This window comes from Rhinatrema bivittatum, chromosome 5 (genome assembly GCF_901001135.1).
Source record: "Rhinatrema bivittatum chromosome 5, aRhiBiv1.1, whole genome shotgun sequence".
NCBI lineage: Eukaryota > Metazoa > Chordata > Amphibia > Gymnophiona > Rhinatrematidae > Rhinatrema > Rhinatrema bivittatum.
The window spans coordinates 199175389-199202759 of NC_042619.1; the positions used below are offsets into that span (position 1 = coordinate 199175389).

At 47.1% G+C, this 27371-nt stretch overlaps 1 protein-coding gene across 5 annotated transcripts in view; it reads right to left on the reverse strand.

Moving 5' to 3' along the window:
- The window catches only part of GK (glycerol kinase), a 381644-nt gene that overhangs the window by 220970 nt on the left and 133303 nt on the right, over positions 1-27371 (reverse strand). For all 5 annotated transcript variants that reach the window (XR_003856985.1, XR_003856986.1, XM_029603081.1 and 2 more), the window contains exons 10-11: positions 18480-18547; positions 9575-9617 (exon numbers count right to left, since the gene is read on the reverse strand). Coding sequence is in view for 3 of the 5 variants with exons in the window: in XM_029603081.1 (XP_029458941.1) it covers positions 9575-9617; positions 18480-18547 (111 nt within the window). In the remaining 2 variants the exon portion in view is untranslated. The remainder of the gene's footprint in view (positions 1-9574; positions 9618-18479; positions 18548-27371) is intronic.

Below are 27371 nucleotides of genomic sequence, written 5' to 3' on the forward strand. Positions count from 1 at the left end.
GGTGAATTGAATCTGTGATCGAGAGGTCTAGAAGTATGGGAAACCATACCTGTCGAGGCCAATATGGGGCTATGAGTATCATGGACCCTTTGCCCTGTTATAGCTTCACTAGAGTTTTGGTTATTAGTGGTATCCGAGGATACGCGTATAGAAGGCCTGAATTCCAGTGGCGAGCAAAGGCGTCCCTGGGTAAGCGGTTTCTCTGCTTGAATAGGGAGCAATAATTGTCCACTTTGTAATTCACTTGTGATGCAAAGAGGTCTATTGTTGGTTTGCCCCAACGCTGAAAGATCTTGGTCGCCACTTCTGGATCCAGATACCACTCGTGAGGTTGGAATTGACGACTGAGGCGATCCGCCAGTACATTGTGAATTCCTGCTAGATAAGTGGCCCGTAAAAGCATTGAGTGTGCTAGGATCCAGTCCCAAATCTGTGCTGCTTCTTGACAAAGGAGTTACGAGCTCATACCTCCCTGTTTGTTGATGTAGCACATGGCTACTGTGTTGTCTGTATCAGAACAGTCTTGTGGGAGAGGCAGTCCTTGCACACATGCAGCACATAACGTATTGCTCGAAGCTCTAGGAAGTTTATCTGAAATGTGGCTTCAAGTTTTGTCCAAGTACCCTGAGTCTGCAGATGACCAAAATGTGCTCCCCACCCTAAGGTGGATGCATCTGTAGTTAAGGTCACTTGCGTAATCGGTTGTTGGAAAGGTAGCCTTTTGAGCAAGTTGTTCATGGTTGTCCATCACAGGAGCGAGAATTTTAGTTTCTGAGTGACTTGAATTGGATAAGAAAGCGGTTGGATGGCTTGTATCCATTGTGTTTTGAGTGTCCATTGCGTGAGTCTCATGGCTAATCTGGCCATAGGAGTGACGTGAACTGTGGAGGCCATGTGATCTAATAAAGTGAGACACTGATGAGCTGTTATTTGTGTGCGTGCACGTAGAGAGCCTGCTAACGAGGCTAGTGTCTGTGCGTGGTCTTTTGGAAGAAAAGCTTTTGCTGTTATGGTGTTTAATTTTGCTCCGATGAATTGTAACAGGTGAGATGGTGTGAAGTGGGACTTCTGGTAGTTTATGAGGAATCCAAGGAATGGAGTAGAGTTATTGTGAGCTTGAGAGAGAGTTGAGAGCTCCTTGTTTTGTTTGGCTTCTGATGAGCCAATTGTCCAGGTAAGGAAAGACGTGTATGCCCTGCTTGTGTAGATGGGCAACTGCCACTGCTAGACACTTTGTGAACACTCGAGGTGCTGAGGCAAGGCCGAATGGTAGCACCCTGTATTGGAAATGTTGATTTCCTACTAGGAATTGTAGATATTTGTGATGAGGAGGGAATATTGGAATGTGAGCGTAAGCATCTTGTAGATCCAGAGAACAGAGCCAATCTCCTTTTTGAAGTAGAGGTAACATGGTGCCCAGAGAAACCATCCTGAATTTTTCTTTCTTCAGAAATCTGTTGAGATTTCTGAGGTCTAGGATGGGACGTAGGCCTCCTGTTTTCTTTGTAATGAGGAAATAACGGGAGTAGAATCCTCTGCCCTGCTGAGGCTGGGGAACTGGTTCCTCGGCCCTGGCTCTCAGAAGGGTGGATAATTCTGTTTGTAAAAGTGTGAATTTTGTAATGTGAGACCAGTTGTGTTGGAAGAAAGCAATAAGACCTCCTACTGGCAAACTTGGGGTCGGATTGGAAGACAGGCTGCTGCTCTCTGGTAATTTCTCAAAACCCTGATATTGCTCCTGTTTGAGGAGGGGGTTGAGCCCTAGGTTGTCTTGGTTGACGAGACTGTCTTCTCTGAGTTGATCTGGATGAGCGTCCCCGGGCAGGAGGTGGATAATAATGACTAGGCCTATAATATGGACACTTGGATTCTTTTCTCGGGAGTCTTCTTGATGGTATTTGAGACTCCTGAGGAACCGAAGATAGTTGTTTCAGGGTTTCTGAATGTTCCTTTAAGAGGGAAACCGCTTCTTTCACCTTATCTCCGAAGAGGTTATTCCCCTGCACAAGGGAGGTCGGCCAATTTTTCCTGAATTTCAGGTCTCAAATCTGAGGCCTTGAGCCAGGCCCATCTTCGAGTACTTATCCCTGTGGCTAATAGTCTTGATGTCATCTCAAAATTATTATATGCTGCACGAACCTCGTGTTTGCCCGCTTCGAGACCTTTATGAATTATGTCAGAGAAAGACTCCTGAAATTGCTGAGGAAGCGTTTCAGAGAGTTCTTGTATTTGCTTCCATAAGTTACGCTGGTATTGCGTCATATATAATTGGTGGGACGCAATCCTGGAAAATAACATGGATCCCTGAAACATCTTCCTACCTATGTTGTCTAGGAACCTGTTGTTTCTTCCTGGTGGAGTTGAGGAATGAGTTTTCAGCCTTTTTGATTTCTTTTGTGCTGACTCAACTACCACTGGCTGGTGAGGTAGTTGAGTCTTCTGGAATCCTGGAATGTGTTGAACCAGGTATGTCGCATCAGTCCTTTTGTTGACCGGAGGTATGGAGCAGGGATGCTCCCATAACCTGTTCATCAGGTCTACGAGTACCTCGTGGACTGGTATTGCTAAAACCTCCTTAGAAGAGTCTACGAACTGTAAAACCTCCATGGTTTTTTGCCTAGTGTCTTCCTCTGACTATAATTGGAAAGGAATGGTGTCAGCCATATTCTTGATGAAGTTGGAGAAGGATAAGTCCTCCGGAGGGGATGGCTCCGAGAGGTATCCGTGTCTGTATCCCTCCATGTTTCAGGGGTGTGAGATCGAGACACTTTTGATATCGAAGATTGTCTAGGTTTCGATGGAAACAATGGGGATATATCGGGAGGCTCGAGGCGACTGGCCGAGCCTGCCCCCGTAACGGCGCGCCACCCGCGATGTGCGGCGGCCGTTGGGGGAGTTGGAGTGAGGCGGAGGGGGGGGGCGGGTCATCGGTAGCGACAGGCGCGCCGCTGATGACGCGTCCCACCTGGGGAGGGGGGCGCCGCGTCATCGGCGGGCGACAGCGGCGTGGGCTGATGACGCGGCGCCCCCCTTTAAAGGGCCGCGACGGGCGTGGGTCCACCCTTTTCCCCCATTTGCCGAGGACCTGGTCGACACGGAGAGCGGCGATCGGAGAACGAGGGCCACGAGGCGAGCGGGTGAATCGCGATTCGGGCAGCGATTGGGCGGGCGATCAGCGATTCGGGCGGCGAGTGAAGCGGCCACGCGGGTGGCGAGCCGGGTAGCGATTCGGCGGGAGCGGCGATCGCGAGCGGCGTTCCGGGCGGCGTTTAGGACTCAGACACAGTAGGCGAGCCGGGTGGTGAGGAGCCCGAGTGTCGGCAGTCAGGGGGGGGGGGGGGGGGGGGGGGGGAGAGGAAGCCACGAGAGGCAGGCGGCTTGCGGCAGGCAGCGGGGAGGGGAGCCGAGACCGAGCGAAAGCACGCAGGGGGGGAGGGGGAGCCACGTGGTGCAGGCGGCTTGCGGCAGGGAGCAGGAGCGGCACGGAGAGCAGCAGGACCGGCTGAGAGGGGAGCCACGAGCGAAACACAGATTAGGGGTACGGACAGCATAGAACCCGATTGATTGCTTACGACAATAGGCAGCATGTCACCCCGCAGAACGGCAAGAGCTCCGCAGAGGGCCAAGGCAGCAGGTGGAAAACAGATGGTGACCAGATCCTCAGCACCTGCGAAAGCCAACAACAAGAGTAGAGCGACCCCCAAAACAGCGCCAGGGAGATTGCGTGGTGCGAAGGGAACAAGAGGAGCGGCCAGCAAAAGCAGAAGGGGCACCATTAGGATAATGGACCAGAGACGAGGAGAACACCAAGCAACAGAAATCGAGGAAACAGCAGAAGTGGAAGCAGTGGAGCCAGCGCGAGGGGAGAGAACACTTGCGACGGAAGAAGTGTGCACGAGCCTCAGGCAGGACAACGAAGTGCACAGGGACACTTGCCGCACCACGCCGACAGGAGGGACGAAGAGTGGTACGCAGGCAGGATGAGTCACCCGAACTTTCAGAACAGCGGGCCACGGCCACGCGAGCATTGGGGATACAACAATCAAATGGATCACAGGTGGCAGAATCAGGACTGCGCAGGATGGTATGACGGCCCCAGAATGGGATGGGGCGATCCAGGTCCATACCGAGGATGGGGTCCGGCAAGACGACCATGGGAGTACCCACAGGCGGAATTGACCAGTCAACAAGCCCGGTCTTCTTGGGGACCTTGGTCGGCGCCACCACCTGAGCCATCACATTATCAAGAAGGCGAGCAAGATACGTGGTCTGTCAGAAACACGGGTGACAGCGCAGTAAGAACGGATACACCAATGCATCCTGTGGACACAGTACGTTCAGAGGGACAGACCGTTCGGAGTGGGGCCCAGGAACAGCAACGCGAGGTGGAACAACCATCCACTAGTCAAGCGGCACAGCAAGCACAGGCTGAACACGGCAGTGCGGGTGAGTGCGGGCACAAAGAGGGGGACAACGGGCAAAAGCTGATGCCTTCAGGGGCGGGGCACACGGGGACGGCAAGTGACCAGGTCAGCAAAAAGAAGCACAAGGCGAAGCGCAGGCGTAGGGCAAGCACCAGCTCTGATAGCTCCACAGGCTCATCAGATTCAGACTCTAGTTCCGATAGCGAACAGAACGCACCGAACAAAACAATAGATAAAGTGACAAGGGGGCCACCGGCGCTCACAACTTTATCGGAGCTATGGGAAGAAGTTCCCAAACAACTGAGGAAGAAAATATGCAGAAGAAAGTATATTGATATATTCAGCATTCTGCACGGGCGACGAAAATCGGGCGAGCAAAAGAAGTCGAAAGACTCAACCACAATAAAAGACAAAGAAATCAGAATACCCAAGAACATAATCAATTGGACAAAGGCATTCTTATATATGACCAGCGTCGTAGGGCGGAAGGACCCGTCGCAATACGGACCCATGTTGACCTACGCGGTCAACATCATGAGAGCTTACCAACAACACGAGGGCTGGTCATGGTTGAACTATGACGAGAAGTTCCGTGACAAGATGGAGGAGAACCAGTACATGACTTGGGGAACGCAGGACGTCAGCCTCTGGATAGAACACATGACGCGCAAGTCATCAGACCAAGGAATGAGAGCAAGGAGCGCAAGAAGGACATCACCTTATAGGCAGACCACAAGACAGGCAGCGACTCAGGATAACACATGTTGGCGATTCAACAAAGCAGTATGCTCATTTCAAGATTGCAAATTTAAACACGTTTGCACTAATTGCGCTGCCCCACACCCAATGACGAAATGCCCAAGACGGGCAACGGAAGGGAGTAAGGCTAAAGCAAACTGAGAACCTGCAGTTAGGAAAAGCTCCTTCACCAGTTCAACTGGAGGCTATGGAACCATGGCTAGACTTGTACCCGAACAAAGAAAAAGCAGAAAGGATAAGGCAAGGATTCAAGGAAGGGTTCAGCATCCCTTTTCAAGGACAAATGCAAACAACTAACACAGCCAATGCCCCATCAACAACGAGATACGAGGACATAGTACATGAGAAGTTGGAAACGGAACTAGCACTTGGAAGGATAGCGGGTCCATTCACGCAACAACCTTACCAGCACATGTTCATATCACCATTAGCAGTAATTCCCAAGAAGGAAAAAGGAAAGTTCTGACTTATACAGAATTTGTCATTCCCACCGGGCCGGTCAGTAAACGATCACCTCCCCCCGGAGGAATGTTCAGTGCAGTACACATCATTCGATACGGCGGTGTCGATGTTGCGTACCTGCGGAAAAGGGGCCAGGATGGCAAAAGTGGATATAGAGTCAGCATTCAGGTTACTCCCCGTGCACCCGGATAGCTTCCCGTTGTTGGGATTTACATTCCGCAATCAGTACTACTTCGACAAATGCATGCCCATGGGATGTTCAGTCTCATGCGCATACTTTGAGCTATTCAGCTCATTTTTGCACTGGGTGGTAGCAACAAGGACGGAATCCAAAAACATCATCCACTACTTGGACGATTTTCTATTCATTGGCCCACAAAATTCTCACACATGCGGCAACCTGCTTGATGACTTCCAGAAGGTGGCAGAGGAATTCGGAGTCCCATTGGCCAGCAACAAAACAGAGGGTCCAACAACGATCTTATCCTTCTTGGGAATAGAGCTGGATTCGGAAAAAATGATGGCCAGATTACCGGAGGAAAAACTAAAAAAGCTGCGCGACATATTACAACAGACGAGCAAGGCAAAGAAAATAACGCTCCAGGTCGCGCAAGCAATCTTGGGAACACTAAACTTCGCTTGTAGGGTGATTCCCATGGGCAGAGCTTTCATGCGAAGGTTAGCTACAGCGACAGTAGGGATAAAGAGACCACACCACTATCTTCGAATAATGAAAGATATAAGATCGGACTTTGAAATATGGAATTCCTTCCTAAAGAATTTCAACGGTGTGGCAGTCATACAAGACCCGCCAATGTCAAGCGCGGAATTGAACATACAAACGGACGCTGCAGGCGGTTGGGGTTTTGGAGCACTATGCCAAGGGGCGTGGTGTGCCGAACAGTGGCCGGAGGAATGGAAAAAGAGGGGTATAACGAAGAACATAACCTTCCTCGAGCTGTTCCCCATATGGGTCACGTTAGTATTGTGGAGCGCGAAACTACAAAATAGACACATTATATTCTGGTGCGACAACCAAGCGGTTGTGCACGTTCTGAACGCTCAGTCAGCAAAGTGCCCAATGGTAGTCAACCTGCTGAGGGAGATAGTGTTGGAGGCATTACGCCACAACATAACCATTAGAGCAAAACACGTCCCAGGGGTCTTGAACGGCGCGGCTGACGCTTTATCTCGTGCTAAATGGCATCTATTTCATAAGCAGGTACCCACGGCAGAGACAACAGCGACCCCAATGCCGACACGATTATGGGAAATTGGTCGGCAACAACGAGAGAACTACTCAGAAGATCGGTAGCACCATCAACCTGGGCATCATATTCCCAAGGTTTCGAGGAGGTAACCAGCTTCCTGGAGAAGAATGGGTGGAAACGAGGACCAGCTACAGAGGAACTCATGATCAAATTCATAGACACGTCAATGGAGAGCGGAACATCCAGAAATGCCGTCATCAAGCGCCTGGCAGGAGCAGCTTTCTTCTTTAAGGCGCGCGGGTGGGGTGACCCCACAAAATACTTCATTATAAAGAAGATGCTGGCGGGATGGGCAAGGAAGACCGGCGCGAACAGGGATGAGAGACATCCTATTACACATCACAGGCTAAAAATGCTATGGGGGACATTGGCCGAGGTTTGCTCATCTGCATATGAGACCAGGCTATTTAGAGTCGCATTTGCGCTGGCCTTCTTCGGAGCCCTACGAATCAGCGAACTGGCGGCCCCCAACAAGAAGGACGACGGACAGGGCGGACTGCTGCGCAACAACGTTGAGTGCACAGAGGGGGCGCTAAGCATAAAAATACATCGGTCTAAGACGGATCAGCAGGCGAGGGGCAGCACGTTATGGCTAAAACGGGTTGTTGGTTGTAATACATGCCCCATCTTAAACGCAAAGGAATACTTGGCCATACGACCAGAAGGCGGAAAACACTTCTTGATTCATAGCGATGGCTCTCCCTTGACGAGATTTCAATTCACAGCAGTCTTGAGAGCGGCGGTAAATAAGTTAAAGTGGGACGCGAAGAAATTCAGTTCGCATTCCTTCAGAATTGGAGCGGCAACAAGCGCAGCACAGGCTGGTTTAGGAAAAGAAACAATAAAGAAAATAGGAAGATGGAGGTCCAATGCAGTCAATGCATATGTGCGGTTGGACAGAGCGTCTCCTGCAAACTGTTAACCAATCTTCTGATTATATTTTACAGAGCAACGAGTGCAACGAATAGCATGGATTGTTGGTCACTCGTACATTCGCTGGGCGGCCAAGCGAGCGATCGGGCGACCGTATGGACAGCACCTGGGACTGGCAACGCAAGGGTGGGTCGTTGCATGGACAGGAAAGCCCGGCATGCGGTGGGATCAGTTATTGCCCTTGTTACGGCGCCTGAAAGATTCCAGGGCGGCTCCAGATGTAATGATCATACACCTGGGGGGCAATGACTTGAGTGCGATAACATGCAAGGGTCTGATCAACAAGGTACAAAACGATCTAAATATCATAGCGGCGTTGTATCCAGAGACAACCGTGGTATGGTCAGAAATCATACCAAGGCCCAAGTGGAAAGACTCCAAATTATGGAATAGAGGTAGAAAGAAAATCAACAGACAAATGGAGTTGTGGACACAAAAACGAGGGATACAGCAGATCAGACACAAATGGGCGGAGGACAGGTGCCCGGGATTATTCAGAGAGGATGGCGTGCATTTGTCTGATATTGGATATGATATATTTAATAATGCATTGCAGGATGCCATAGAAGCAGGGTATGCAAGCAGGGTACAGGCCGCAGCTAATTAGTTGAGTGGGGGACACGAGGCAAGGGTACCCCTACCTCGTGTTATGGCGGTTACCCGGGCCGGGGGATATATTGAAAGTGGTGCCGGCGGCATCACCGGACGGCGTGGGAGCCGGTCCGCGCAGAGGGAGGCGCAAAGGCGGGGCGCCGAATGCGCCAATGGCGGGACCCCCGCCTGGGAGCGGGGACTCGGCGGGGGCCCATGGCTAAAGGACGCCTGGCTTGGCACGGCGGGCAATCACGGACAGCATACCGGCTCGGGTAGCCCCAAGGAAGTTTATGAATATGTTAATAGAAATAAAGCTGCGGCCTTTTGATACCAATAACTGTTGCTGTGTGGTCACTTGACAGAGTCAAAATTGTAACAAGAGGGAGGGAAAAAGTAGGGGGGGGGGGGCGGCACGAAAAGGACGCCAGCACAGGGAGCAAGTGGTGGCTGCCAGCGTTATGGAGGTATTGGTCGTGGAATCCCCGATGGACCCAGGATCAGATCTGGAATCGCTGTTTCTTCGACAGTATCTTCTCCCCTCGGTAGTGGTGTAGGCAGTTCCTGAGGTTTTGTAGGAATTGCACCAATAATTGTATCTAATTTTTGTAGAATCGGTGCAAGAAGGGATAAATCTGGCATCGGTGGAATAGATGATGGATGTGGAAATGTCACCGGTATTGGCATCAATGGAATCTGCGATGTAACTGGACAGGGCATCAGTACTGGCATCGATGAATCCCTGGACAGAATTGGTAGGGGCATCGGTAGTGGTATCGATGGATCCGGTAATGGCATCGGCGATGGAATCGATGGAGACAGCACTGGCGTCGGTGCTGGCTTTAGAGGCAGAGTCGGTGCCAGAATGGAGGCATCGAGGATGTTGTGGTGCAGGAGCTTTCAGGTTTACAAAGCTCCCTCCTTCACAGTCTGTTTTGTTTTTTGCACATAGAAAAAAGGTCCTGTTGCGCTTTATTCAATGCCCAAAGCACATATTACAAGTTAACCTTCTACAGATCCCAGAAAAATAGTTTCTAAATTTTCACAAATGGAACACGTATGTCATTGTGCCACTTAGTGACACTGGGTCAATGAGAGTTTAGCATATTTCAAAGTTTTAGTTCAATAACAAACCTTCTTTCCTGTATTATACAGCAAGAAACAGCCCGTTCCATACCTGTAAAAGAGAGGTTAGGAGATATTTGTTTTCATGAAAAAGTCTGCCATAGTAGGTCTACAACATGAAACTTACTGACTTAAAATCAAGGAACTCAGCACAGCTTCTTCTGAGTTACAGAAGTTGCAACAAATGTTCCTGAATATTAAAGAAAAACACTGAGAAAAATATCAAGAACTTTAATTAAATCTATGTTGCTGATAAACAAGCCAAACAAAAATCATTAAGACCTTCTAACAAACATAGTGGCAACCCTAGCTTACAGGACACAGAGGCAAGGGTCAGAAAGCAATGGGGCTCTGTGTAGTTTGCAGATACAATATAGATATTTTGGGGTTTATGCAGCAGTATTTCTAGAAGCACTGCAAAAATCTTAGCAAAGATTATAGATTATATTGCTGTGTGTTTTCTTGTAAGTTATATGATTGTTTGAGCTAGTTATGTGGTAAACTTGTGTATGTCTTGCTGTAAACTGCAAGGGTCCTGGGTACTGGTAGTAAATAAATAAAAATAAAGTCTAAATTCCTGATATCATCGACTTTGTTTTACATATCTAGAATCAGAACACATTATGTAGTTTATCACTCATGCTTATAAACTGGTCTCTCCGTTTCTTAAACTCTGCCTGTTCACCTAGTCTTCTGTAAGTTGCCTGAGCTCTAAATGAATTTGCCTTTTACAGACTATTATATCAGGATCCCAGGATTCACAGAGCTTAATCCAGTTATTGTTTATGTGCACTGGGAATGCATTCTCTATTCTCAGGTTAATAAAATGAAGTCTGAACTAGCCTATTTACAATGAATACATTCAGGTACATTTTAAAGTATGCAATTGTATTTAAATTTGTTACTCCAGGATTTTAAGGAGAAAAGCAAGTTTGCTTACTGTAAACGGAGTTTCTGTAGATAGCAGGATGAATTAACCATGCTGTCTGGGGGACGTTCTCCATAAACCTCGAGGCAGAGCTTCTCTCAGAGATTACAGAGCTTTGGCTGTGTGGTTGCACGCGTTTTCCTGCACAATAGCCATCTTCCCCTCAATCTGTAACAGCGCATCCAGCGAAGTGGTGATCTCAGAGGCTGTCCAGAAAGGCAGGCAGGTCAGCATGGCTAAATTCATCCTGCTATCTACGGAAACACAGTTTACGGTAAGCAAACTTACTTTTTGCCATTGATAGCAGGGCTGAATTAGCCATGCTGCCCGAGAGATCCCAGATTACAGTTGTAGTCTGCACACTGAGAAGAGGATGGACACCCCCGTCTGACACAAAGTCCTACTTGCACAACCCATCCAAGAGGTGGACAGTCTCACTTCCTCAAAGAAGCAAACACTGCTGAACCCAGTGCTGCATTGGAAGATGCCTGTCGGTTCAGACAGTAATGTGATATGAAGGTATGTAGATATGACCACGTAACTGCTTTACAAATATCCAGCAATGGCACCATATGAAGATGCATTACTGCAGCAGTAACTGCTTGAACTTGGAGTGCTCTGACCTTGTCTGCTTTGTGTAACAAAAGTAAATGCATTGGGATATTCGGCTTGACAGAGGATGTCCTTAACCTCTGCTGTTAAGTGTAGTTGGTTCAATACCATCCTTTCAATCTACATGCTGTGAGAGGAAGTGAAGCATGCATGGGGTGCAGCAATGTTCCCCCTTCCTGAGTTAGAAGATTTGCATTGTCCTCAATTGAGCTAGGAGTGATAGACAGCCCAACTAGATCGGCATACCAAGGTTATCTCAGCCACACCAGAGCAATGAATGTCATAAGAACATAAGAAATTGCCATACTGGGTCAGACCAAGGGTCCATCAAGCCCAGCATCCTGTTTCCAACAGAGGCCAAACCAGTCCACAAGAACCTGGCAATTACCCAAACACTAAGAAGATCCCATGCTACTGAGGCAATTAATAGCAGTGGCTATTCCTAAGTCAACTTGATTAATAGCAGTTAATGGACTTCTCCTCCAAGAACTTGTCCAAACCTTTTTTGAACCCAGCTACACTAACTGCACTAACCACATCCTCTGGCAACAAATTCCAGAGCTTTATTGTGTGTTGAGTGAAAAAATTTTCTCTGATTAGTCTTAAATGTGCTACTTGCTAACTTCATGGAGTGCCCCCTAGTCCTTCTATTATTCAAAAGTGTAAATAACAGTCACATATACTCGTTCAAGACCTCTCATGATCTTAAAGACCTCTACCATACCCACCCTCAGCAGTCTCGTCTCCAAACTGAACAGCCCTAACCTCTTCAGCCTTTCTTCATAGGGGAGCTGTTCCGTCCCCTTTATCATTTTGGTTGCCCTTCTCTGTACCTTCTCCATCGCAACTGTATCTTTTTTTGAAATACAGCGACCAGAATTGTACACAGTATTCAAGGTGCGGTCTCACCATGGAGCGATATAGAGGCATAATAACATTTTCTGTTTTATTAACCATTCCCTTCCTAATAATTCCTAACATTCTGTTTGCTTTTTTGACTGCTGCAGCACACTGAGCCGATAATTTTAAAGTATTATCCACTATGATGCCTAGATAGTTTTCCTGGGTGGTAGCTCCTAATATGGAACCTAACATCATGTAACTACAGCAAGGGTTATTTTTCCCTATATGCAACACCTTGCACTTGTCCACATTAAATTTCATCTGCCATTTAGATGCCCAATCTTCCAGTCTTGCAAGATCCTCCTGTAATGTATCACAGTCCGCTTATGATTTTACTCTGAATAATTTTGTATCATCCGCAAATTTGATAACCTCACTCGTCATATTCCTTTCCAGATCATTTATATATATATATATATATATATATATATATATATATATATATATATATATATATATATATATTGAAAAGCACCAGTCCAAGTACAGATCCCTGAGGCACTCCACTGTTTACCCTTTTCCACTGAGAAAATTGACCATTTAATCTTACTCTGTTTCCTGTTTTTTTAAGCAGTTTGTAATCCATGAAAGGACATCGCCTCCTATCCCGTGACTTTTTAGTTTTTGTAGAAGCCTCTCATGAGGGACTTTGTCAAACGCCTTCTGAAAATCCAAATACACTACATCTACCTGTTCACCTTTATCCACATGTTTATTAACCCCTTCAAAAAAATGAAGCAGATTTGTTAGGCAAGACTTCCCTTGGGTAAATCCATGTTGACTGTGTTCCATTAAACTATGTCTTTCTATATGCTCTACGATTTTGATCTTGAGAATAGTTTCCACTATTTTGCCCGGCACTGAAGTCAGACTCACTGGTCTATAGTTACCTGGATCGCCTCTGGAGCCTTTTTTAAATATTGGGGTTACATTGGCCACCCTCCAGTCTTCAGGTACCATGGATGATTTTAATGATAGGATACAAATTTTAACTAATAGATCAGAAATTTCATTTTTGAGTTCCTTCAGTACCCTAGGATGCATACCATCCGGTCTGTGACGTCCGCGATACATTTCTGTATGGTCCGAGAGATGACAGAGTATGAAAGGTAAGCATATAGTAGACACCCCCCCCCCCCCCCCCCTCGACCAAGGAATGAGGAACGCGTCCTATGCAACTTGTTCCCAGCTAGGAAAAACCGAGCAGAACGCCCAAACTTTCCTGTTGTGCACCATGTCGAAGAGATCTATACGAGGGAGACCCCACATTTCAAAGAGATCATCTGCCACGCTTTGGTTTAGAGTCCATTCATGCAGGTAGAACACCCTGCTGAGCCGGTTGGATTCAGTATTGGCAATACCCGGAAGATAGGTCACTTGGGCAGAGATATACTCCATTTCCCTGCCCATTCGAGGATCTGAATTGCCTCCTTGCAAAGGACCCATGAATCAACCGTCCTCTTTTGTTTATGTAAAAAACATGGCCACTTGATTATCCGTGTGAACCATGACATTCTTTCCCCCGACATGGTCGGAGAAAGTGAGAAGGGCATTCCAAATCTAGCAAAGCGACGATCTCAGAGGCTGTTCAGGGAGGCGGGCAGGTCAGCATGGATAAATTCATCCTATTTATCAGGCCGATACAGTACAGTGCGCTCCAACGGAGCGCACTGTTAGCCTGCTACTGGACGCGCGTTTTCCCTTACCCCTTATTCAGTAAGGGGAGGAAAACGCGCGTCCAACCCGCAGCACCTAATAGCGCCCTCAACATGCAAATGCACGTTGATGGCCCTATTAGGTATGCACGTGGGATACAGAAAGTAAAATGTGCAGCCAAGCCGCATATTTTACTTTCAGAAATTAGCGCCGATCCAGAGGTCAGCGCTAATTTCTTTCAGCACCGGGAAAGTGCACAGAAAAGCAGTAAAAACTGCTTTTCTGTGCACCCTCCGACTTAATATCATAGCGATATTAAGTTGGAGGTCCCGAAGAGTAAAAGTAAAAAAAAAAATAAAACAAAAAAATCTGAATTCGGCCTGCGGCTGTCGGGCCGAAAACCGAACGCTCAATTTTGCCGGCGTCCGGTTTCCGAGCCCGTGGCTGTCAGCGGGCTCGAGAACCGACCCCGGCAAAATTGAGCGTCGGCTGTCAAACCCGCTGACAGCCGCCACTCCTGTCAAAAAGGAGGCGCTAGGGATGCCCACTCTCCCACAGACTTTACTGTATCAGCCCGTATGGAAATATCATTTCCAGTAAGCAAACTTGCTTTTTTCCATCGATAGCAGGGCTGAATTAGCCATGCTGCCTGAGAGTACCCAGCTTATTGTTGTGGTCTGCCATGAACACACACTGAGAAGGGGATGGACACCCCTGGACACCGAAAGTCCTGCTCTCAACCAGGCCTATCCTGCGGGCCCCTATAGCCCCTGCCAATGCAGGAGCTGATGGTCTAAAGGCTTCGTATATCATGCGGAGAAGGTGCTGTAATCCTTCTTCCATGTCCATGAAGGACTGAGGCAGCACAGCATATGCAGAGCCCTCATTGCAACGAGGCTTGATGGATTGTAAACACTCAGATACTGAGTGATATAGAACTGATGCTGCTGGATCTTCGCATTCAACATGGCCGCCTGGAAGGCATTCCTCCCAAACTCGTCCAGGTAGCGATTGTCCTTCCCTGGTGGCACGTTGGAATGGAGCCTAGATTTCTTCACTTTCCTCATGACAGATTCCTCCACAATGGATACTTTTGTATATGAAGCTTCAGGTCCATTTTCCTGGACGTTACAAGTACTGAAAAGGGGGTCTCCCAGGTCTTTTCCATGACCGCATGGGAAGGCAGCACCATAGGCTCGGACGGAACCTTGAATCTCTTCAAGATGCTGAGGACTTCTGTCCTAGGGTCTAATATCTTCTTAGTCTCCACTCTGAGCAGAACCCCCACCTTCTCTATAGACCTGGAGTAAGAGAGGTCCTCAGGTGGCTAGGATGGCTCTGGGGGTTCTTCAGGCGAGTTGGAAGGAATGCCTGTAGAAGACCCTAAAGAAGTAGGCAGGGAGTCAAGTGGCTCTGAGTTCGGCTGTGATGACAACTGAGGCGGGACACCCACTCTTCCTGTGGGCTATGTTGCTGAGGAGGGGATTCACCCCACGGGAACAACTTCTCCAATGAGAGGCTTGGAGGGGGACATTTCCCGGAACCTGATTCCATGGAGGTGGAGAGATTGTTGAGAATCTCTGAAATTTGGGACACTTCCTGGGAGGCTAGGCACCTTCTGCAGTGGTATGTTACTCCTTTAATGCGGCAGCTGTTGTGGTAGTATACCATTCCTCGTCTTGGGCAGACTAGGATTGTTTGGCATCTGCAGGTACTGCAGCCAGGAGGATGTTGGAGGCAGCCCCTGCTTGTGGTGTGCCGCTGGCTCCACCGCATTTCACAGTCTGTGCTTCTTCGACAAGGGCTCTTGAAGTTGGTGTGAACATCTCTTTTTCCAGGAGAATGATGAAAGATCCAAGTATACTCTCTCTGATGACCCCAAGTAGCTCTCGGATTCTCCTTTGTCTGAGGGCATACCCACATTCAAAAAACCCATCTCCTGTAGCTCTTCCGGCATGAAGACAACCTGAGGGTCCAGCTGAGGTTTTCGTTGTTGACATTTATTTTTAGTTATTTAAAACAGTTTTATACACCGTTGCACAGACAAATCCATCTCAACGGTTTACAATTAATCATAATGATAAAATAAGTGGAGAAATGGAAAAAATACAATTATATTGTAAATATACATCTAAATATCTAAAAGTATCAAAAACTATAAAATTACCAAAGTAAAGATAAAAAGTAAAAGCAGTATTAGAAAAAGTTAAGACACATTAGAATGTCTATGCTCCTATGCTAATTGAGCTGAGTGTGAGGTTTGCACCGTTCAGATAATGCCAGCGCCTTCTGCTCGACGCATGCATCATCGGCGTCTGGTGCGTCGAGGTCCTGCGTGCTGAGTCGAGGGCTGCATTGACGCCTGTTGAGTGGCTAGTTGCGTCGATGGGATTGGGCTCAGAGCCCCCCGCTTTAGAGCGTTGTGCTTTGACACATCACTGCATCGTGCGTCGGGACAGGCTGTCTTCAATGCACATGTCGAATCCTTATGGCGCAGAGTGTCGTCCTTGCTTCGTTGTGACACATGCTTCGACACAAACGTTCTGACATCGTGGCTGCTTGCCGACGCTGACTCCAGTGTCCAGCTAGGTGGTGCATCTCCCGATGCCAGATGTTTTTGCTGGTCATGGGGAGGGGGGGGGCACAGAGACTCTCTGGGGCACTTGACCTACTCTGTTCTGGTTTGTTTCCTTACCCTGGGGAGCCAGGGAAGGCCTCTTTTTCTCTGGGTGGTCTGTCTTCGGCCCCAGGGATGAGTGGGACTAGTGGTGCTCTGATGCTGGAGCATAGGCTCTCCTGCAATATAAAGAAATATAGAGAAGGCTCACCTGCAATATAAAGAGAAGGAACCCTTAGCTATGGATATTTGTGTATTGACCCACACAGATAAATCTTATCTTATCATGGAAAGCATCAAAAAACATTGGCACATTCTTCAATTACATTCAATTTTTGCTGATCCGCCACTTTTTGCATATCAGCACAGCAAAAATCTTCGTGACTACGTGGTATGTGCTGCTACAAGTTATCAGGACTTTACAAAGGTGCAAGGCTGTCACAACCAGTGCGGGCAGTGTGACATGTGTGCCACCACTATTGAGGGTCAGTATTGGCAACATCCGACGACTGGATATAGATACAAGAAGAAATCTGTGACTACATGCAAATTCTACCTCTGTCGTGTATTTAATTCAGTGCCCATGTAAGTTTTTATATGTGGGCCGGACTAGTAGAAAAATCAAAGTACGTCTTCATGAACATAGAAGCCGCCTCAATACAGCCAATATGGAGGCACCTATGGTAAGTCACTGCACTGAGGTGGGCCACACCTTTGACCAATTACAATGGACAATTCTTGAACAAGTTGTACAAAATCCCCGTGGTGGTGATCACAATTACTTTTTAAACTATCGTGAACAATGGTGGATTTTCACATTAGCATCACAATCCCCACATGGACTCAATGATTCAGTAGAATGGTCCTCCCTTATCTAACTTTGGATTGGTGTCTAGTCTACCAAACCCTATACTCTGATTGGTTCCTTTGTAAGATGCTAGCAGGTTTAAAAACAACCTTTGAAAATGGCGGATCCAGTTGCCGGGTTAAAGCTGCAACCAAGTAGCAGACGTGATCGCTGGGCAGGCTCTGGAATCGTATGTATGCACTAGATAGCAGCGATAACTGTTGATATTTTTGCATAAACTTAGTAAATTATGTCATTTTTTAAACCTAGAATTGGCAAACTACAGCCCCTGATGAAGCTGACAAACACGAGCCGTGTCGGGCCAGGGCCAGTTTGATATTCCGGCTGCATAATCTCTGCTACAATAAGTGTAATCGCACTGCCTTTAGACTGGTAATTTAACCAGACTTAAAATAATGAAAGTTTGAAAACGTTAAAAAAATCTCAAAAAAATTATCACAGAGTAACCGATGATTATAAATTCAGTGATGGTCCGAATGCTCTTTTGTGACTGCACAACCATATAAGTGGCAATTAGGGCTATTGGAGTAAAGCCCGCCATTACTATATGAGGTTATTCTGTTTCTATAGAAGAGACTACATGGTATCAGCTATTGTTATTTCCATTAAATATGATGATGTTTTGAATTTCAGTCATTAGTTTACATCATATATATATATATATATATATACACATATAAACACACACACACATACAGTTTTTTGTATTGGAGCATAGGACCTGGCATCTTCATCCCGCAGATGCACAATTTTCTATGCATGCTGCCTTTGGGCCCTGGGTGACATACGACCACAGTCCCGACAGACAGACTGGTCATGCGCAGGCCCCAGGCAGAGGTAACAGTAGTTATGCCCATCGGTGATGGACATAACTTTACCACACTGGCAGTACTTGAAGCCAGGCGGGTTTGGGCACCATGGTAGCACTGAAAAGTGCTGTATTTTTTTTTCTCAGAAAAACTCCAAGGAGAGAGGAAAGAAGAGCTCCGCGTGTGACTGGTAGCATGAGAAAACAAGACTGAGGGGAAGATGGCTATTGTGCAGGAAGATGCGCACAGCCGCACAGAGCCAGAGCTCTAACCTCCGAGAGAAGATCCACCTCGAGGAGCTAATTCAACCCTGCTATTGATGGGAAAACTTCAATTAATGCACAAGGATTTACACTACTAAATAAGAAACAGAAAAAAAAATACTTTAAAACTGAAATAGGCAGCAGAAGATTTCCTAACGAAAGCTTTCAGAAATACCCGTTTTATGGCTACAAAAAAGTTTGTGTCGCATTTATAACAATCAATTCATATTGTATTGCCACACTTCAGTGAATGCTTACGTGTTCTTTGCCTGTCCAACCTGGAAACACATTTGTCCAACTAAAGCAGCTGATTGATCTCCCAAGCACTGAAAACACAAAAAGGGACATGCAGTACTTTCTAACTGGATCTGTGGATATGCAAACTGTACAGCAATTCAACATTTTTTAAATAAATTGGTCAGCATTTAGAATTTCAAAAAAATAAAGATTTCATAACTTGATTACTGAACGCCTAAAATTTTGTTTTTATTAAGCTACATTTATTTATCCACTCCCTCAGTAAACATGGCAGCTATATTGATAATCATGATCATCATCTTGCATACCCCTTTAATATTATTCTGCTACACACAGTAGAAAGAGTATGACCAGATGTGGTATGATCTGAAATGTGAAGATGTTAAAGAGCTAATAAAGTTGTCTATATACAAAAGCTTAAGAATAATGCCGTTATTATAATAGAAAGAAAACTTTAAAAAGACAAACGGAGAGAGGAATATAACTAAGGCATAGGCAAATTGATCTTTTGAGGATATCAGGGCTGATGCTAGCTTTTTTCCCTCCCCATCCCATTCAGACTGTGCAGACTTGCAAAACAAAAACAAAAACAAAAAAAAAGGAGCAGCTCAGCTCCCTCCAGTGATCCAAACTGACCCCTTCCAACCTTACAAACCCAGGGCTGGTGCAAAGTTTTAAATGCCCTAGATCAGAGGTTCCCAACCTGGGGTCCATGGACCCCTGGGGCATGCAATTCCATTCAAAAGCGATCCAAGAAAGTTTAGCTGGGTAGAAAATGAGCAGGTTGCTACCTGTAATTAGTTGAGCTGCTGCCACAGGCCAAGATGGTGTGATTAGGGCCTATTATGGCCCTGAAAACCTCACCCTACATTTCTACAGACCAGGAAGAAAAGGGACAGAGGGGCCCTTTGCACTCATTAGAAGTTTCAAACCACACTGCTGCATATTTGGCAGAGGGTGGGAAAAAGAGGGATCGAATGCAGCCGAGAATCAAACCCCACTGATGCACTTTGTGAGGATATGGGGAAGAGAGGCGCCAACTGCAGCTGTCAGAACTTTTATAACCTTGGCTGCACACAGAGGAAAGGCGAGGAAGGCTGGGTTATCATAGTGGTCAGAAAGGTTTCCCACTAGTGCCAAATGCTGTCCTACTGGCCTGACAGTGGGTAGGGAGAGCTATACCTGAAAAGTGAGAACAGTTCAAAGAGGAAATGAGACTGGGTGTTGGCAATATGAGGGGAACGCAGAGAGAAGGAATGAGACAGTAATGAAGGAAGAAATGGAGGAAAAAAAAAAGAGGGAGACAGGAATCCATGATTGACCTGGTTAAGGGAAGTGAGAGTGGATGGCAGCCTATCAGGGAAGAGAAGGAGAGGACCCCCAGGACTCATGCTGGACAGAGGCAAAGAGAAAGGGAGGGGATAGAAGCCACCAAAGTCCAGGACAAAAGGAAGGAAAGATGAAAAACCAGGAATCAAGGAGGAGAGAGGATAAGACATTAAACATAAAAGTTATTTAGGGGGACACACAAAGACTTAGCTCTTATAAGCCTTCTTTCCTTTGAAAAGCAGGCTGTTTTGTTTTTTTCTAAAATGTAAATTCAGTGACTATCATTTTCTGTATGTGATTTTATGATTAAGTATAAAAGAAAAGCAAACTAAAGAGGGGTCAATTTTTAAAACTTTTTATATGACTAAACACCTGTTTATCCATGTAAAAAGGCCCTTTGAAAAAAGCTGAAAAGGGGTCAGTGTTCCATGAAAGTTTGGGAACCTCTGCCCTAGATGAAACTTAGAGCCTCGCACCATCCTCCTCCCGGGCCTTCTCCACATACACAGTAAAAAAATGATGCGTTTATAACAGATTTTACATGAAAAAGAAAAGCAAAATTGTTTATCTTGTAATAAGTGTTATCCCAGGACAGCAGGATTTAGTCCTCACATATGGGGGACATCATTGATGGAGCCCTATTGCGGAAAACTTTCTGTCAAAGTTTCTAGAAACGTTTGACTGGCCCTGTGAGGCCACTGAGCATGCTCAGTATGCCATGATATTCTCTGCCACAGGGGTCTTTCTTCAGTCTCATATGTAGCAATAAGCTTTAGCAAAAAATAAAATAATAAACATATCGGACCCAACTCCGCGGGGTGGCGGGTGGGTTTCGTGAGGACTACATCCTGCTGTCCTGGGATAACACCTATTACAAGGTAAGCAATTTTGCTTTATCCCAGGACAAGCAGGATGCTAGTCCTCACATATGGGTGATTAGCAAGCTAGAGGCTGATTTAATTTGTAGTGAAGCAACAGTGAAGTATTGTTGGTGAAAATGAGGCAGCCGAAGATCACAGCAGATTGGATGTAGAAGGAGTTGGGATTAAACTGAAAACAAGTTCTTTAAGACAGATTGTCCGTAAGCTGAATCTTGTCGCCCTTCTTTGTCCAAACAGTAATGAGCTGCAAAGGTGTGAAGAGAACTCCATGTTGCTGCTTTGCATATGTAGAGTATTGGCACTAACGATAGTGTGCTACTGAGGTTGACATTGCATACAGTTTTGCTATGAAAACTGTATGCGCTTTTACTCTCCAAGGGAGAGTAAAAGCGCATTCAGTAAGGGCAATCTGCTAACCAGTTGGATAGAGTATGTTTACCCACTGCTTTACCCGGTTTGTTTGGATCATAAGATACAAAGAGTTGAGTGGATTTCCTGTGAACTGCCTTGCGGTCTAAGTAAAAAGCTAGTGCACGTTTACAGTCCAAGGTATGTAAGTTTCGGTCTCTTTGGTGTGAATGAGGCCTTGGAAAGAATGTGGGTAAAACTATGGATTGGTTCAAGTGGAATTCCGTAACTACATTGGGAAGGAATTTTGGATGTGTGCGGAGAACCACTCTGTCATGTAGGAATTTTGTATAGGGTGAGTACGTGACAAGTGCTTGTAACTCACTAACCCTTCTAGCTAATGTAATGGCTATGAGGAAGATAGTCTTCCATGTGAGAAATTTAACATCACAGGAATTCATGGGTTTGAAAGGAAATTGCATGAGTCTTGTTAAGACCAGATTCAGGTCCCATTCTGTGACTGGTGGCCGAATTGGTGGTTTAAGTTGAGTTAAACCTCTCATAAACCTGTTGACAAGAGGTTGTATGGATATTGATGCATCTCCCATCTTGTTATGGTAAGCTGAGATTGCACTTAAATGTACTCGTACAGATGAAGTCTGAAGACCAGAATCTGAAAGATGGCATAAGTAGTCTATAGAGAAGTTATGGGGCAGGAGAAAGGGTCAATGTTCTTTTTCGTGCACCACAAGGTAAACCTTTTCCATTTTGAAGACTAGTTCTTTCATGTTGAAGGTTTACGTGAAGCTATGAGCACTTGAGATACATTGGTTGAAAGATTGAGTGGTTGTAAGATCAAGCTTTCAACATCCATGCCGTCAGGGATAGGGATTGAAGTTTGGGATGGCGCAACCGACCCTGATCCTGAGTTATGAGAGTGGGAGCTACACCCAGGCAATTGGTTCTCTGATCGAGAGGTCTAGAAGTGTGGGAAACCACACTTGTCGAGGCCAATACGGGGCTATGAGTATCATGGACCCCTTGTCCTGTTGTAGCTTCACTAGAGTTTCGGTTATTAGCGGTATCGGAGGAACATAGGCGTACAGGAGGTCTGTGTTCCAAGAGCGAGCAAAGGCGTCCTTGGCTAGCTGGTGATTCTGTCTGTATAGAGTGCAGAATGTGTCCACTTTGTGATTCAGGTGAGACGCAAAGAGGTCTATTGTCTTTTGTCCCCAACGTTGGAATATCCTGGTCACTAATGAGGGATCCAGGGACCATTCGTGTGGTTGGAACTGACGACTAAGTCGAACTGCCACTACGTTGTGAATGCCTGCCAGATAAGTGGCCCGGAGAAACATTGAGTGTGTTAGGGCCCAACCCCAAATTTGTGCGGCTTCTTGACAAAGGAGATACGAGCCCGTACCTCCCTGTTTGTTAATGTACCACACATGGCTACTGTGTTGTCCGTTTGAATCAGAACAGTCTTGTGTGAAAGGCAGTCCTTGAACGCATGCAGCGCATAACATATAGCTCGAAGTTCCAGGAAATTGATTTGAAATGTTGCTTCGAGTTTTGTCCAAGTACTTTGGGTTTGGAGATTGTGTATGTGAGCTCCCCAACCCAAGGTGGATGCATCTGTAGTTAAAGTTATCTGTGGGACCGGTTGTTGGAGGGTAGGCCCTTGCGCAAATTGTCCTTGTTCACCCACCAAAGTAGAGAAGAACGTAGCTGGTGGGTCACTTGAATTGGGAGGAAATTGGATCCATTGTGATCTTAAAGTCCACTGCATTACCCTCATGGCTAACCTTGCCATAGGAGTGACGAACTGTGGATGCCATGTGGCCTAGTAAGGTTAGAAACTGATGAGCCGTTGCTTGTTTCTTTGAGTGAATTGAGTTTGCTAGTAAGGAAAGTGTTTCTGCTCGATCCTCGGGTAGAAAAGCTTTTGAGAGGATGGTGTTCAATTCTGTTCCTATGAATTGAAGCAGATGAGACGGGACTTTTGATAACTGATGAGAAAGCCCACGGAGTGAAGTAGAGTAATTGTTCGACTGAGAGAAGCCAGAGCTCCTTGTTGAGATTGACTTCTGATGAGCCAGTCGTCTAAATAGGGAAAGACATGGACACTTTCCTTGTGCAAGTGTGCTGCTATTACTGCCAGACATTTGGTGAATACTCTGAGAGCAGAGGCAAGTCCGAATGGCAGTACCCTGTATTGGAAATGTTGATGACCCACCATGAAGCGCAGATACTTGCGATGAGGAGGGAATATTTGTTACGAGCACGCGCGGTCGTCGTAAGCGGGTGGTGAGCCCTTGGGCCACGGCAGGACTCAAGGAGGAGCCCCAAGCCACACCGTGGGAGGTGAGCTGAGCAGGCATGGTGAGCCAGGCAGGCAGGAACAGAAGCAGGGAGTCCGACCCTCAGCCGGACCTGTATGCCCATGGTAGCCAACACTGGGAAGTTGACTGATGAACGGTCCTCAGACTGTTCCCGGCCCTTTCGGACCTGCCGCTGGGAACGGCAATGGGCAGCAGGCCGGACAGAGGCGAGGGCAGACAGAGTCCTTACACTGAGGACGTGAGACGAGGGCTGAAGCAGACATCCAAGAGAGGCTGAAGCAAGACGTTGGAGACATCAGGGCAAGGGCTGAAGCGAGACATAGGAAAGATCCAGGCGAGCAGGAACTCAGATGCTGGGATACTGACATCCGAAGCCCCTCGGCTGGCAGGAACAGAAGCTCAAGAGCCCGTGGGACGAATCCCTCCTGTTGGCCACTCCAGGGCCCAACAGGACAGAAGGCTCAGGAACCAAACGAGGACGTAGGTCAAGGCAGAGACACGAAGACATCAGGGCACGGTCAGAAACAGACATCGAGACAAGGTACCATCTAGACACGGCAGACCACGGAGGACCTGGATCAGGAGAGGCCACAGACAACTGTGTAACCCAATCCGAAGGCCAACAGGAACTAACAAGCAAGTCCTTATATACTGGAGGTTGTAGGCAACTCCCTGGGAGGAGTTAGACAGGACCGCCCCTTGCTGGCCCTATAACTGGGGAAGAGAGCTGCGGGCCAGCCCCTAGAGAAACGGGCGTGGCTGGAAGCAGGAAGTCCAAACACAGGCACGACGCCACAGGAACAGCTAGGCCTCTCAGGCCCTGGAGCAAGTCCCGGATGGAACACAGGCGAGGCCCTGGCTTCAAAGCGGCCTCTGGAGGAAGGTAAGATACCTCCTGTAGCGCAGCAACAGGGGGGATCGCAACAATATTGGAATGTGAGCTTAAGCATCTTGAAGATCCAGAGAACAAAGCCAATCTCCTGTTTGAAGAAGTGGAAGTATGGTACCTAAAGAAACCATCCTGAACTTTTCTTTCTTTAGAAATTTGTTGAGATATCTGAGGTCTAGGATGGGACGTAGGCCTCCAGTTTTCTTTGGAATGAGGAAATAGCGGGAATAGAATCCTCTGCCCTGCTGAGTCCAGGGCACCGGCTGTACAGCCCTGGCTCTCAGAAGGGTGGATAATTCTACTTGCAATTGGATTATATGATTTTCACTTAGAGGACGAGGTCTCTGAGGAGAATCTCTTGGAATTGAGAGGAAATTTGAGTTGGTAACCTCGAGATATTATTGCAAGTACCCATTGTCTGTTATTTGTAACCAATGGTTGTAGAAGTAGGATACTCGGCCTCCTACTGGAAGGTCTGGATGAGGATTGGAGAGATGGCTTTGGTCTCTGGGAAAAGCCTCAAAAGCCAGCAGCCGGTCCCGTCTGTGGCGGAGGTTGAGGCCTAGCCGCCCTAGGTTGTCTGGGCTGAGCTCTTTGTTGTGGCCTAGTAGATCTGCTCCTTGATGTTGGAGGGTAATAACGCCTCTGTCAATAGAAAGGCCTTCTATGTTCCTTTCTTTGAGGCCGACGAGATGACTGTGCAGCTGGATCCTGCGGAATCAATGAAAGCTGATGCAGGGTTTCTGTGTGCTCTTTCAATTGAGCAACCACATCTTGCAACTTGGGACCAAAAAGGTTATCTTGGGAGGTCAACTAATTTTTCCTGGACTTCAGGCCTGAGGTCAGAGGCTTTAAGCCATGCCCAAAGTCTTGCACTTATTCCAGATGCTGCCACTCTGGATATTGTTTTAAACCCATCATAGGCAACACGGACTTCGTGCTTGCCAGCCTCAAGTCCTTTGTGAATAATTGCTTGGGCTGCTTCTTGATGTTGCTGTGGCAATGATGGTATAAATTCTTGCATCTGTTTCCACAGATGTCTTTGATATTGAATCATGTATAATTGGTAAGATGATATTTTAATATTTAACATGGCTCCTTGATAAACCTTTCTTCCCAGGGAATCAGTGATCCTTTTCTGGGGGAATGGAGGAATATGGTCTTATTCGCTTTGACTTCTTTTGTGCCGATTCTACCACCACCGATTGGTGTGGAAGCTGTGTCTTTTGGTAGCCAGGAACAGACTGCACCAAATAAGTTGTGTCCATTCTCTTATTTACAGCAGGCACTGAGCATGGGTGCTCCCAAAGTCTATGCTGTAAGTCCAGGAGGACGTCATGGACAGGTATGGCTACTACTTGCTTTGGAGGATCCACAAATTGGAGAACGTTTGTTGCCTTGAATCTTCCTCCGTCACCAAGGTGAAGGGTATGGTGTCCGCCATATCCTGGATGAAATTTGTAGAGGATAAATCCTCCGGTGGAGATTTCTTCCTTGGGTCTGGAGGTGAAGGATCTGACATAAAATCTTCAGAACAAGTGTCTGTATGCCCATCATCCCAAGTATCGTATGGATCTTCTTGATGAGGAGATATTGGAGAAGATCTAGGTGGGCAAGGAAGCCCTGAAGGACCTGGTTGTGGGTCATAGAGGGGTATCCCTTCAGGCCGTTCTTCACGGGGCTTGGGAGGAAGAGCAACAACTACTTCGTCAAATCTCATTAGGAGTTGATATAGTGCTAGTTCTGGATGCCCTGGGTCCCCAGGCATCATTGGCATCGATGGCATCGGGACCGGCAAAGATGGCGTTGGCGACATCGATGGCATTGGGACTGGCATCGAAGATGGTGGCGGCGGCGGCATCCATGGCAGTGGCTCTGGCGTCTGCGGAGTAGTCGGCGATGGCGGCGGTACCAGCGTCGGAGTAGTCGGCGATGGCACCGGCATCGATGGAAATCACCGGCATCGGTGAAGGCATTGGCATCAGTGAAGGCACTGGCGAAGGCGCCGGAATGGACATCTGGTCCTTAAGGGCCTGGAGCACCGCTTGTCAGATGAAATCAGACAATTCCTGCGGAACAGCTGGTGCAGGCAGAGCAGCTGAACACGGTGGTGGTGAAGGCGTCGATACTCTTTCCACAGGGTCCTGTGGAGGTTCAACCACTGGTGTTTCTTCGCAAGGTGAAGGCCCCGGTGTTGAGGATAGCGGTGTTTCCTGAAGTTTTGCCCGCTTAGTGGTCGGTTCCTCCGGGGAGAGAAGCGCCGGTGTTGATGTGTGTCGATGTCTATGACGGTGTTTCAATCTGTGTTCGACCACTGACCTTGTCGATGCTATCGATGTCGTTGGCGAAGAATAGTCTCCCGACCCCTCTGGACAATGTTTTTTCAATATTATTCGTTTTGAGACTCCGGCCGGAGACAATTTTGTCGATGTTGAGGGAGAAGGCAAAAGCTGTAGATGGAATAGATGGTCCATCTTCTCTTGGCAACGTTTTCTTCCCTTCGGAGTCATTTCTGCACATTTAGGGCAGGTTGTGACACACTTGAGGTGTGGGTCTGTAATGGACATTGTCCGATTACAGATTGGACATTTTTTAAATCCGGTAGCCATTTTCAAACAACAGCCATCAATGAAATGAGGGAAACATTATGAGAGAAAAGGTTTTTACTAAAGGAGCAAAAATGAGACTCCGATTACTCACCAGCCGATGGAAATCTGAGAGATCCCTTGTGGGAGAAAATGAATGAGAAAATAAATTACTTTTAGTCAGCAAACACTGTGAGAAAAACTCACAAGGCTCCTGCTCCGCGATGCCTACAGCAGCGCGGAAAAACGAAGACTGAAGAGAGACCCCTGTGGCAGAGAATATCATGGCATGCTGGGCATGCTCAGTGGCCTCACAGGGCCAGTCAAAAGTTTCTAGAAACTTTGACAGAAAGCTTTCCGCAATAGGGCTCCATCAATGATGTCACCCATATGTGAGGACTAGCATCCTACTTGTCCTGGGATAAGACCAAAGTACTGTCTTTTGTGGTAAAAATATCACTTAAAGCAACATGTATATTAAATTTGCATTCTCTGCTGTAGCACGCACGAGAACATCC